General features: G+C 54.8%; 1 protein-coding gene across 1 annotated transcript in view; it reads right to left on the reverse strand.

The window, feature by feature from the left end:
* Window positions 1-491: 491 nt before the first annotated feature.
* The window catches only part of DPYSL5 (dihydropyrimidinase like 5), a 29,085-nt gene continuing 17,170 nt past the window's right edge, over window positions 492-12,406 (reverse strand). The window contains exons 9-11 of the mRNA XM_047779234.1: window positions 11,010-11,217; window positions 4,690-4,858; window positions 492-2,831 (exon numbers count right to left, since the gene is read on the reverse strand). Of these exons, the coding sequence (XP_047635190.1) occupies window positions 2,746-2,831; window positions 4,690-4,858; window positions 11,010-11,217 (463 nt within the window). The 3' untranslated portion in view covers window positions 492-2,745. The remainder of the gene's footprint in view (window positions 2,832-4,689; window positions 4,859-11,009; window positions 11,218-12,406) is intronic.

The raw sequence follows: 12,406 nt of genomic DNA on the forward strand, positions 1-12,406 counted from the left end.
TTGACACAATCTTAGCACCATGACATTTACAGAGGAGTGAGGAAGTCACTTGGGTGCTGGGTGCTGGAGCTCCATCCCGACCCCAGGCTGTGCAGCTGGAGGGGGTTTGGGTTTCCGCGTGGTTCTGGGGTTCCTGGGGCAGTACTGGAAAAGCCCTCATCACGGCATGGCTTGACCGGGACCTACTGTGGACTCCTAGCACTACACACACGCACACACACGCGCACACACAGGAGCACAATTTTCTTGTAACTTAACCCCACAAACCTAGAGAGCAGCTAAGGCAAGAACAACAGTATTTATTCAGCATGTACAAGACCAGTTCGAGAGCTGCATTCAGTGCAACCAGGAGCCTTTTCATTCCAACCAGGAGCCGGCAGCGGGGCTGGTGATGGAGCTGCCCGGGCGCGGCACAGGGGCAGGAGATGGGTGGGTGGGGCGGGGTGGACCTTTCCTTTGGTTCCTTGAACCTCCTTTTGATTTTCATCTAGAAGCTCCTGGGCAAGGGCAGGGTCTCTGTAAGGAGTGTGTGTGTGTGGGGGGGTGAATGAAGCGGAAGGCCTTCAATGGACCACGGCGCCGCGTGGCCTCCCAGAGCCACGGACCATGCATCTCTCGGGCGGAGGCACTCAGAGAAGGTAAAGCTTTCCTAGCCCAAGCAGGGATGCTCTGCCCGCTGGCCACCACCACTGCTCGGCTCTTTGGCATCTGCCCAAGGCCCATGACCCAGCAAGGGCTGCCAGGCATAAAGATGATGGGCGTCATACCAAGGGGTCAGCGTCACAGTTTCCCAGGCTCAGATCCCTACCGACTGTCCCCATGGCTACCGCCCTCCGTGAGTGCCTTTGCTGCCTCTGCTTCCCGGGTTCCTGTCTTGGTCCTCTCAGCCCCGAAGTGAGGAAGAGGAGCGTGAAAGGAGGAGTGAGGAGGCGAAGGCAGCTCCAACCACCGGGCACCCCTCAATGTGTACCTAGTTCTGGCTCAAACGGTGACTATGCATTAGTTTGCCTACAAGCAGAATCTAGCTACCCGTGCCAAACGAAGTGGAATGCCTCCTGGGGGAGTTAAGTCTTCTAGTTGGTTGAAGGCTCAGGAGGGACCCACACGAGACATCAGGCCATTCCTCCTGTCCCCAGCTGGGGTAGACAGCGACACTCCAAAGGGCAGTCCTGGACACTTCTGGAGTCAGAAGGCCTAAGCTTCCCGGGCCACATCTGTGAAATGCGGAGGGTAGCACACGCTTTGTTGTCGTGAGGAGCAACTGAGAGCTCACAGATGGAAGCACTTGGGGAACATGAGAAGGGCCACAGAGAGGTGCAGGGTGTGCCCACCGGCCCAAGAGTCCAGGAGCCACGCGTAAGCCTGGGGGCTTGAACCAAATGTGCCATGTGATGCCATGTGACCTCACTTCCCCGAGGGGGGACAAAGACTTAGCAAGGGCAGCCTCTAGGGTTTCCATGGAAACCTCCTGGAGCTTCTGGAGGCAGGGAGGCCCCTACTGGGAGTAAGATGGAGGCCACCAGCAGGTGAGAGCAAGGTGCTGACCACAGGGGACCATGGGCCCTGTGCAGCAATGCAGGCTCTGCAGCCAGGTCCTGCTGGCCTGGTCTCCTACCTGGCATTTAGCTAGCCCACTCCCCCGAGTCCTTGCTCCCCCTCTCTTAGCAGGCATGAGGCCTCTGGCCAATCACCCGGGAGGAGCGGCTGGGCCTCTGTCCAGCAGGGGGATGCTTCCAGGCAGCTGGGTGTGTGGGGGGATTAGTGCTGGGAGTCAGAGCTGGGAAGGTCTCCAGGGCAGGCATCCTGGCCACCCTCTCAGAAGGCAGGAAACTAGACCAGGCGGGGAGGGGAGAGGAGAGGAAGGCTCCAGGTAGGGAGAAGGCCCGCGGGTCCCGTGGCCCCTCTCGCCCCCGTCATTTGTGCCCTCGGCTGTCTGGTTGGTGTCGATGCAGCATCTCCTCAGGTCCACATCTATTCCTGTTTCTATGCTATGCTAGTGACACGAAGCACCGTCATTGTTCACAGGATGCACAAACAAGTCAAACCAAACCACCGCGCAAACCAAACGTGCAAAACAAAATCATGTACACGCGCTTGGCACCAGCCTCACGCCTGCCCAGCCAGCGCTTCTGGGCCTGGGACTCTGGGGGGTGGGGTTGGGGAGGGGAAGCAGCCGGCAAAGGGTGCAGGGTGTCCCAGCCACACCCAAACAGGGGCCGGAGGTGAGTCGGGGAAAACGGGCCGTCCCGGGCAGGGCTGGGATGCTGACACCTGTCTCACTTGGGAAAAGTGACCACCGGGCGAGGGGGCTGGGGGAGGGAGTCCTTTCCTTTTAAAACACATCTGCTAAAGTGCTCTGGACAACTGGCAGGTTAGCCAGGGGCAGGGCACTAAGGTCAGGGCTTTCCCAAGGCCAGCACGGGAGGCGGGGGTGAGGAGGGGCTGGGCCAGGCTCTATGCATTGGGCTCTGTGCATAGTATGGGCTTCCTGGGGCCCAGGAAAGCCTGCCGAGGCCGAGGCAGGAAAGGACTGCAGCAGGAGGAACACATCTCAAAGTGCCTGTCAGGGTTGGCTCAAAGCACAGTGAATCACGTGTCAGACATGGGGAGGGCCTCCCGGGGCCGGGGGGCCCTCTCAGGTGGTGTGCTGCCCAGCCCGGCCTCTCCTGCCCCTGAGCTGCGGCCGGAGGGGGTGCGGGCTGGTGGTAGCGGTGCATCTTCACTTGGGGGGGCTGGGCAGTGCTTTTACCAAATGCCGCTTGACCTGCCTCCCGGGGGTGCAAGAATCCGGGCTGAGGCTCGCTTTGGAACATGGTCATCGATCTGAGAACCTGCAGGGAAGGAAGCAGAGCATGAGCTCCTTTGGGAAATAAAACCAGGATTCTCTGTGCACAGGATCTCATTTACTCCTCCATCCCATTTTACAGGCGAGGAAACTGAGGCTCCCTGAGGTTAACGTGCCCAGTGTCACACGGTGTAGAAGGGGTAGAGCTTGGATTTGAACTCAGGTCTTCCTGATTCAGAGCCTCCACGACCAACTGCCCTGCCCTGCCACCTTCCCTGCTCCCTGCCCTGGAGGGCTGGCCTCTTGTCACGCTCACAGACCACGGAGCTGCCTGTTAGCAGGTGGGTCTCTGCACGCGTGTCTCAGGGGGCAGGAGAGGCAGAAGGAAGGGTGTGCCATTGTTTCGGAAAATCGAAGACCACCGCCCCCAAAGGCTCCCACGTGGTGAAATCCTGAGACTTAGAACAGGAGGCCTGATGTCCCAGGGAGCGCAGGGGGGGACATTCTTCAGCTTGTCCCATTGAGAACAGAGTTTGGGACACAGGGAAGGTGAGAGGCTGCCTGATGTCTGCGGAACCTGAGAGCCATTCTGCTCAGTCTTGGCTCCGTCCTGACTTGGGTGGGAGCCGGAGAAGCCAGGAGCCAGACGGGGCCCGGGGCTCTAGGGGCCTGGCCGCTTCTCCTGGGGCCAGCTGTGGCAGGAAGGGCTGTGCCCAGGCAGCGTGGCCATCTACACCTCCTGGACTGGCAAAGCCGGGGGGCCCCCACTCCACACCACAGACGCCCCTCTGACTCCCTGGGCCTGGTCACTGGTGGCAGAGGCGGTGGCCCTCCGGGTGGGGAGGAGTTATCTCTGGGATGAGGTTGACTCTGAGAGGATGGGGAGGGTGATGGAGAGGCCCCTCCCCACAGGCGACCAGCTCCTCAGACAGAACCCCAGGCGCTGCTCGCAGCACACGGCTGGGCACAGAGGCAGCTCAGCGGGCAGCCATGCTCCCTGGCGGGCCCCTGACTTAGCTCCCTGCCTCTCGTGTGGGGACAGCTTGTTTGTGCGTCTCATCTCCCCCGGTAAATGCCATGCTCCGCTACGGAAAGATCTGGATCTTGCTCCTCTCACCTTCTGGCCCCAGCACAGCTTCTGCCAAGCGGAGGCTGGGTCTGTGCCTGGGCTGGTCTTAAAGGCCGTTTCGGGGAGACCTGGTCCCTGGCCTTTTCAAGTAGGGATCCCAGCTTCCAGCAAAGCTGCCTGCGGAACCAGGGCATCTTACGGCCTCTGCCTGTTCTCCAACAACGCTTGCTTTCAACCTGGCAATGACCTCCCCACCCCCTTTAACTGCTGCCGGGCACCTGGGCTGCAGGCTGCCAGCAGTAAAAGTCGCTAAGCACAGACACACCCCGTATGTTCTCACTGTGTTACATACAACTGCAGAATGAAAGAGGGGGCGCGGGAGCAAACGTGGCGATAAGGTGCCGGAGGGGAGATATGAGATACCGGGTCTTTCAGAGAGGCTGGTGAGGAGCAGGACGGAAAATGGGGGTGCAGCCCCACGTGCCACATTCAACCCTTCTGAGCTCAGCTCATCTCTGGGGGCACCCCTATGTGCAGGGCCCTCAAGATGCTTCAAGTGGGGGGGAAATCTCTGAACGGGGAACCATGGGGAACGCACCAGAGCCTGTTAGAGTGGCTGGTGCCCAGGGACCAGGAGAGCCCTCCTTCCCCGCCCCCCAGTATTTGTGTATCTCTAGCGGGGGGAGCAGCAGCTTAGGGGAGGGGAGGGAGGAGACAGTGAGGAGAGCAGTGTGGGTCCCACTGCCTGAGCAGAACTCCTAGACCCTCTGCCCTCCTCCCGGCACCCTAGTTTAGTGGAGACGCAGGTGCCAGGCCAAGCGGCCCTTGCTTTTACCAGAGAGGCTGAAGCTGGATTCATGAAGGTCCCTCATGCCCCCGTGTCGGGTGACGGGCCGGGTAGGAGTGTCTGCGAGCGGCGTTCCCATCTCTTTTTTCCCAGGATGCACCACGATGGCTACATCCCCCAGGTAGGGAGTGCGGTCCACCCCCTTCACCTTCAAGGTCTAGTGAGGATGGAGAAGAAGAGAAACAGAGAAGAGGATACGGTTAGAGCACAGACCCCATCAATCATTGGGGCCAAGACATGCCACCCCCAGAGCCTCCGTGATGGCTGACAGGACATTGGACGCCGCCCCTTGGCTCAGGACCCAAATGACTGCATGTGACAAAGCCTTCCTACATCTTGAACCAAGGAGGTAAACGATCTTCTCGTACCTCCTACAGTGTGTGTATGTGTGTGTGCGTGTGCGTGCATATGTGAGTGGGTGCACACATGTGTAGAGCAGATACCCCTGGCTCCCCCTCGTCATGGGTGGGTCCTTTCCAAGGTAGCAGGGAGACCCCTGAGGCGGTCAGCTTTAGAGAGCACGCCTCACGCGGAGCAACGTCATCCCCTCCCTTGCCAGGCTCTCACGAGGCCATGCCTTTCGCGGTGACCTGACCACGCTGTGGGAATAGAGGCTAAATACAGCTGATGTGGCGCTAGAATCCCCCACTGGCAAGAGTAGTTAACTTTTCGCAAAAAAGGCAGTAGAGTTACGAGCCTGCGTTCTGCACCCACACCGCCTAGGTGCCGAGCCCAGCTCTGCGGCTTGTAAGCTGTGTGACCTTGGGCCGGTTACATAACCTCTCTGTGCCTGTCCTCTTATTTATAAAAATATAGACTCGTTATGAAATCAAATGACATAGTATCATAAAGCTCTGGCACATGGCAGGTGACCCCTACGTCCCAGCAGCTGTTATTCGTGCAGAATTCATTGATGGTGCTTAATCGTATTAAAAAGCGCTTGTGTAGGAGCAAGTGTACTGGAGAGTGTGCATGAGGTCTGACATAAAGAATCTACACCCCAGGCCCTCACTTGAGGCAACCTCAATCTCCTCGCTGCTCAGGGCTAACTGAAAAGCGCCTTGAGAGAAACAATAGACACGGGTGATTTCTGGAAGGCTCTTCAATTTACATATTCCTTTGTATCCTCCAACAGAGCGGCCCTCAGAATGGCAAAGCTGGTCTGAAGCGTTTTAGCCTTTAGCGGGCTGCACTTTGGGGTCCCAGTGGTGAAAGGCAGGAGTAGAGACCCCAGGTGAATCTGAGTGAGTGACCTTGGCAGGTCACCCCTCCCAGCAGTCCCTGGCTTCTTGGCTTTATTTTTTTATTTTTTGTCTTTTGAGGGCCGTACCCGCAGCGTATGGAGTTTCCCAGGCCAGGGGTCGAATTGGAGCTCGTCACAGCCACAGCAACGCAGGATCCGAGCCGCATCTGCAAGCTACACCACAGCTCATGGCAACTCTGGATCCTTAACCCACTGAGCGAGGCCAGGGATCGAACCCAAAACCTCATGGTTCCTAGTCGGAATTGTTTCCACTGCAACACGATGGGAACTCCTGGCTTCCTGGCTTTATGCGCTGGGCCCTACCCTAGAGCTGTTTTCTTCCCTGAGGTCCCTGCTCTGTAGGGGCTGCTCATTTATAATTTTTGGAAAATGAGTTTTTCTGATAGTCTTCTTTTTCTGCAGATGTGTATTCTGTTACATAAGAGCTGTAACAGAGAAGAGGGAAGGACTGGCTTTTTCTTGAGGAACTCACGTTGTCCCTACAACAAGTGCTTTGGATAAAGGGACCTGGAGTTGAATTTATGTCAATCCTGGAGGCTGGGACTCTTCTCCTGTGGCTGGCCCTAAGAGCAGCCTGCTGCGAAGCTGACATTTTTGTGAGGCTGGTTTTGAGTCAAACACTTTCTCTGCCCTCTTTTGATCCTATTTTCTGACTAAAATATCTTTTTTTTTTTTTTTTGGAAAGCCACTGAACTGTAGCCAGATATTTTTTCAATATATTTATAATTATATATATATAATTATATTTATAATTGTATATATAATTTTGGCCATGCAGAAATTCCCTGGCCGGGATCAAGCCACAGCAGTGACAATGAGCCAAAGCAGTGATGACAATGAATCCTTAACCCCTAGGCCATAAATTGAGATACAATTCACATACCATAAAATTCACCATTTAGAAGAAGTATATACGTCAGTGGTGTTTAACATATTCACAAGGCTGTGCCACCATCACCACTATGTAATCCCAAAATATCTTCATCACCCTAAAAGAATCCCTATATCTCTAAGTGGTCACTCCCATTCTCCCCTCCCACCAGCCCTAAGCAGCCACTAATCTATTTCCTGTCTAGATTTGCTTCTTCTGGACATTTCATAGAAATGGAATCATATAATATGTGGTCTTTTGTGACTGGATTCTCTCACTTAGCATGATGTTTTTAAGGTTCATGCATGTTGTATGTAGCACTCCATCCTTTTTTATGGCTGAATAATATTCCATCGTGTGGATATACCACATTCATTTATCCATTGAACAGCTGATGGACTTTGGGGCCTTTATGAATGATTCTGCTGTGAACACTCACGCATAGGATTTTGTGTAGACATATATTTTCATTTCATGGGAGTATGTACATGCCCAAGGGTGGAACAGCTGAATCATTTTGGCAACTCTGTATCTAACTTTTCGGGAACTGCCAAACTGTGGTCCAGAGTGGCTGCACCATGTCACATTCCTTCCAGCAAAGGATGAGGGTTCCTATTTCTCCACATCTCCACTGACACTTGTTATTTTCCCTTTTCTTGTTTTAAATCACAGCCACCCTTTGTCAGATGGTCTTGTGTGGGGATGCGTCACTCTTACAGCTCTTTCTGGCACAACCCTCCAGAGGTGGGGCTGAGGTCTCCTGCCACTGTCCACATCTGGAAAGCATTCTGGAGATGGAGCCCTTCACCTGCTCGAGAGACTGAGTTTGCTTTGGGCTTGAACACTGGGAAAACCAGAGTCATGCTTGTTTTAGGTAACACAAGTCTCTTCCCCCACTGAAGACCTGGATTTGGATTTCTTTGGTGTTTTTTTTTTTTTTTTTTGGCCTCTGGGAAGGAAGAGTCTTTAGTTATTCTGACGGCTCTGGGCCTGTGCACGTGGAAGGCTCTCCAGCAGAGTTGATCTTTTGGTGAAAATGTGCCCCATGTAATCTTATGCTTTAGGTGACGGCTCCTCAAATATTAATTTGAGTCTCCCTGGCTTTCATCAAGAGTAGAGGGAACCACACAGCGGCAGTACCTCGAGGCCCTGAACCTATGAATCAAGAGGAACTCCTTGGCCACAGACATGCTCGCATTTCCCTCTTAGGCCTTCGGTGGCTCAGGACTCCCTGTTTGCCTGATCCTTGACAACTGTACTCGGTAATCGGAGATGGGGAACGGAAGTCGCATTACTGATGGGCATCCCCCTGCCCGGCCACATGCTCCCCTCTCAGCACAGAAGAGCCGGCCCGCAGTTTGGGAAAGTGGTTTTTGTGAATGAACTTATGGCAGAGGGGCTTCATGGAGGACCAGACTCAGGGTGAAGTGAACTCTTGGTTAGGGCGCTCGGAGAGAGCAGGAAGGCCAAACTGCCACCCCACCAGATGGAACCCCCTTCCTTCTGGCCCTAGGGCCAGCCTAAGGCGGGGGCTTCACGGGTCAGCACGAGGGAGGGTGTTCAGGAGCAGCTGGGAGGGCAAAGGCTGAAGGCTTTGGGGGGTTCAGGAAGGAACAAGGAGGGCGAGCCCAAGGCACTCAGCAAAGGAATCTGGCTTTTACATAAAGGATTTGCTTAAAGATAATAAGGAGGTTTGGTTTAAGAGGAGAGGTCATGTGACCATGTGATGGCAAGGGTGCCAAGTCAGAAAGAGCTCTTAAAAGCCCTGGTCCTGGAGGTCCCGTTGTGGTGCAGCGGAAATGAACCCCACTAGGATCCATGAGGACGCAGGTTGGATCCCTGGCCTCGCTCTATGGGTGGGGGAACTGGCATTGCCGTGAGCTGTGGTGTAGGTCACAGACTTGGCTCAGATCCCATGTTGCCGTGGCCGTGGTGTAGGCTGGCGGCTACAGCTCCGATTGGACCCCTAGCCTGGGAACCTCCATGCTGTGGGTGCGGCCCTAAAAATGCAAAAAAAAAAAAAAAAAAGGCCTGGTCCTAAGATATTATTAAGCAAATTTCGAGAGCTCAGTGGTAGGACGGCGGTGGAGTCTAGTTTCAGTCAAATCCTTTGCGTCTCTGGTTCCCCTGGAAGCCAGAGCCAGTGGTGAGTGGAGAGCAGGGGACCCGGGAACAGAAAGCTGATGCTGATCTGGGGCATCGATCCCAATATGGGGGTGGGTGGGGGTGGACAGGTCACCTGGACGGGGGCCCAGAAATTGCCTCCCTGCCCCCGCTGGTACTTAGAACCTCAGGCTAAAACACACGGGCCATTTTACAGGGTCTCCCTGCTCGAGCGAGAAACAGCGGAATGACAAGGCCGGTCTGGGCAGAAGCCGTCGCTGTTACTACCCGATTCTCATCCAGACGCCCTTACTGTTACCACCTCCAGAACACAGATTAGGTGCCTGCTGTGTACAGAGGACCGGGATGTCCTGGGGGAGAAAAAGAGAGCAATAGAGCAGAACACAGGAGAAGCCAGGTGAGGGAATTTTAAAAAAAGGATGAACATGTCTCCAGAGCGTCGTGATTACAGCAGTGGCCTCCCAGAGCCTGGGGCTCCTAGGCCCTTGGTCGTGATACATTTTTTTTCTTTTTTCGGTCTTTTCTAGGGTCACTTCCCGTGGCATATGGAGATTCCCAGGCTAGGGGTCTAATCGGAGCTGTAGCTGCCAGCCTACGCCAGGGCCACAGCAATGCGGGATCCGAGCCGCGTCGACAACATACACCACAGCTCATGGCAACGCTGGATCCCTAACCCACTGAGCAAGGCCAGGGATCGAACCCGCAACCTCATGGTTCCTAGTCGGATTCATTAACCACTGCTCCATGATGGGAACTCCAATTGGTCATACTTTTAAGCACACTCACCCTTTCTAGACAGAATCCGGAAGCAGCTAGGAGGATGGGCTCCGGATAGGCAGGAGCATTCTGAACCACAATAATACTGCTTTATGCCAGAGGAAGGGGAGGGGAACCAGCATGATGCCTCGCCTGTCAGTTTGTCAGATTTACTCTTTTCTGATAATGCGGGTCCTCCACCCAGAGGAGGTCAGGGCTGCAGCTCGTTCCCAGCACCCAGAGGTGTCAGGAAAGGTTTGGGTTCTCTAGGGCAGCTCTCGAGGATAAGGCTGGACAATCAGTACCCAAGCAAAAGGGAAAGCCAGCCTGCTTTGAGGGGACACGCTACTCAGAGTTTGGGAGTCCTGGGGATGAGGTAGGGCCCCAAGCTGCAGTGAACACCCAGGGTGCTTACGGAACTGGGGGACTGGCGGAAACTCTCAAGACTTCAGGCTGCTCCCCACACTGCAGACCTGGCCTGACCATATCAGTGTTGGGGGGGCAGGCGGCCTCAGAGAAGCCCACCCAGCTCACTGTAGTCACAAGGTTGGCGGGGGGAGTTGGGGAAAGAGAACTTGGGGACAATATGATAACTCAGGCCAAGCCAGGCATCCCTGGCCGGAGGGACGACAAACGGTCTAGCGGTCAGGGACAGCTGTGAGCACCTCATAGCATTCCTCTGGCTCCAAGGGAGGTGGGGACCCTTCCTGATAAATTTCACTTTGTTATAGGTTCTCCCTTTTTTTTTTTTTTTTTTTAAGGGCTGCACCTGCAGCATATGGAGGTCCCCAGGCTAGGGGTTGAATCGGAGCTGTTGTCGCGGGCCTACACCACAGCCACAGCAATGCAGGATCCAAGCTGTGTCTGCGACCTACACCACAGCTCATGGTAATGCCGAATCCTTAACTCCCGAGAGAGGCCAGGGATCGAACCCGTGTCCTCACGGATGCTAGTCAGGTTCATTAACCACTGAGCCACGATGGGAACCCCTACTTTTCTACTGTTTTGATTGTTCCCAAAGTGACTCTTGAGGCAATAGGATTTGGTGGAAACAATGAGAACACCTTTGAGATTTAAAAGACACTGGAGTTCTCTTGGGGACAGTGGCTACGGATCTGGTGATGTCACTACAGTGGTTCGAGTCACTGCTGTGGCGCAGGTTCACTCCCTGGCCTGGGAACGTCCACGTGCCAGAGGCGTGCCCTTCCCCTGCCCCCCAAAAAAAGTCATAGAAGATGTGGCCAGTGGGGCCTTCGACCTCCCCCCACTTGTCTCCCCCCCATCCCCACGCACCTTTTCTCTCTGGACCAACTTCTTGTAGACGGTGTCTGGGAAGGACCTCAAGGGACAGAACTTGCCGGTGCCCTCGGCACACATGAAGACGCCGTTCTCATACACGACCCGCCCCCGGCTGATGGTGACCAGCGGGACGCCGTGGCAGCGCATGTTCTCGTACAGGTTGAAGTCTCCTCCCTGCACCTGGGTGCTGCCTGAGATGGTCCTGCGGGGAGGCAGTGGCAGGAGAGAACACGGTGAGAGGACCTAAAGATGTCACAGCTCAGCGGGAAGGGAAGGTGCTGGGCGGGAAGGGAAGGTGCTGGGAGGGAAGGAAAGGTGCTCAAGGGGAAAGGAGGGTGCTCAGCGGGAAGGGAAGGTGCTGGGCGGGAAGGGAAGGTGCAGGGAGGGAAGGGAAGGTGCTGGGAGGGAAGGGAAGGTGCTGGGCGGGAAGGGAAGGTGCTGGGCGGGAAGGGAAGGTGCTGGGAGGGAAGGAAAGGTGCTCAAGGGGAAAGGAGGGTGCTCAGCGGGAAGGGAAAGTGCCTGGAGGGGAGGGAAGGTGCTCAGAGGGAAGGGAAGACCTTCAAAGGTTAGGATGAACTGTGTCCCCTCCAAATTTATATGTTGAAGTCCTAGCCCCCCGTATCTCAGAATGTGACTGTATTGGGAGATAATTAAATTAAAGTCAAATGAAGTCAGAGATGAGCCCTGATCCAATCAAAGGGGTGTCCTTCTAAGAAGAGGAAAGGGAGACGCTGGAAGTACACACACAGAAGAAAGGCCTTGTGAAGACGGAGGGAGAAGACAGCCTCTACAAGCCAAAGAGCGAGGCCTCAGAATGAAATCAACTCTGCTGACACCTTGATCTTGGACTTCTAGCCTGCAGAACTGTGAGAAAATGAATGTCTCCTGTTCAAGTCTTCCATCTGTGGTATTTTGTTACAGCAGCCCTAACTGACTAACACACGGGGCTAAACTGGAGGGGTCATTCTGCCAAGCGCCGTCACTAACAGCCACGCCTGCAACAGCACCAGGGTCCAGCCCTCTCATCCCCCACGTAGAACCCAGCTTCTCAAGGGCCCTCACGGAGAAGCAGTGTGGGGATGGGTGCTGGGGTACCAGGTGAACTTTCTTTGCAGTTGGATTTTTAACCTTCACAAGCCTAGCGCATTTCTGTCTATCTTGTTCACTGCGAGCTTGTGCACCTTGAAAAGTCCTCAGCAAATGGTGGCACTTAACAGATATTTGTTGACCGAATGAATGAAATTCATGTACTTATTTCTTTGAAGCTCACCATCTTGTTTTATTTTTTTTGCCCTGCCATTTAAAAAAGTTGTTGTCTGCCAATTCTACTTTATTTAAACAATTTTTTTTTGGTCTTTTTGTCTTTTCGGGCTGCGCCAGTGGCCCATGGA

The sequence above is a fragment of the Phacochoerus africanus genome, chromosome 5 (genome assembly GCF_016906955.1).
Source record: "Phacochoerus africanus isolate WHEZ1 chromosome 5, ROS_Pafr_v1, whole genome shotgun sequence".
Lineage (NCBI taxonomy): Eukaryota > Metazoa > Chordata > Mammalia > Artiodactyla > Suidae > Phacochoerus > Phacochoerus africanus.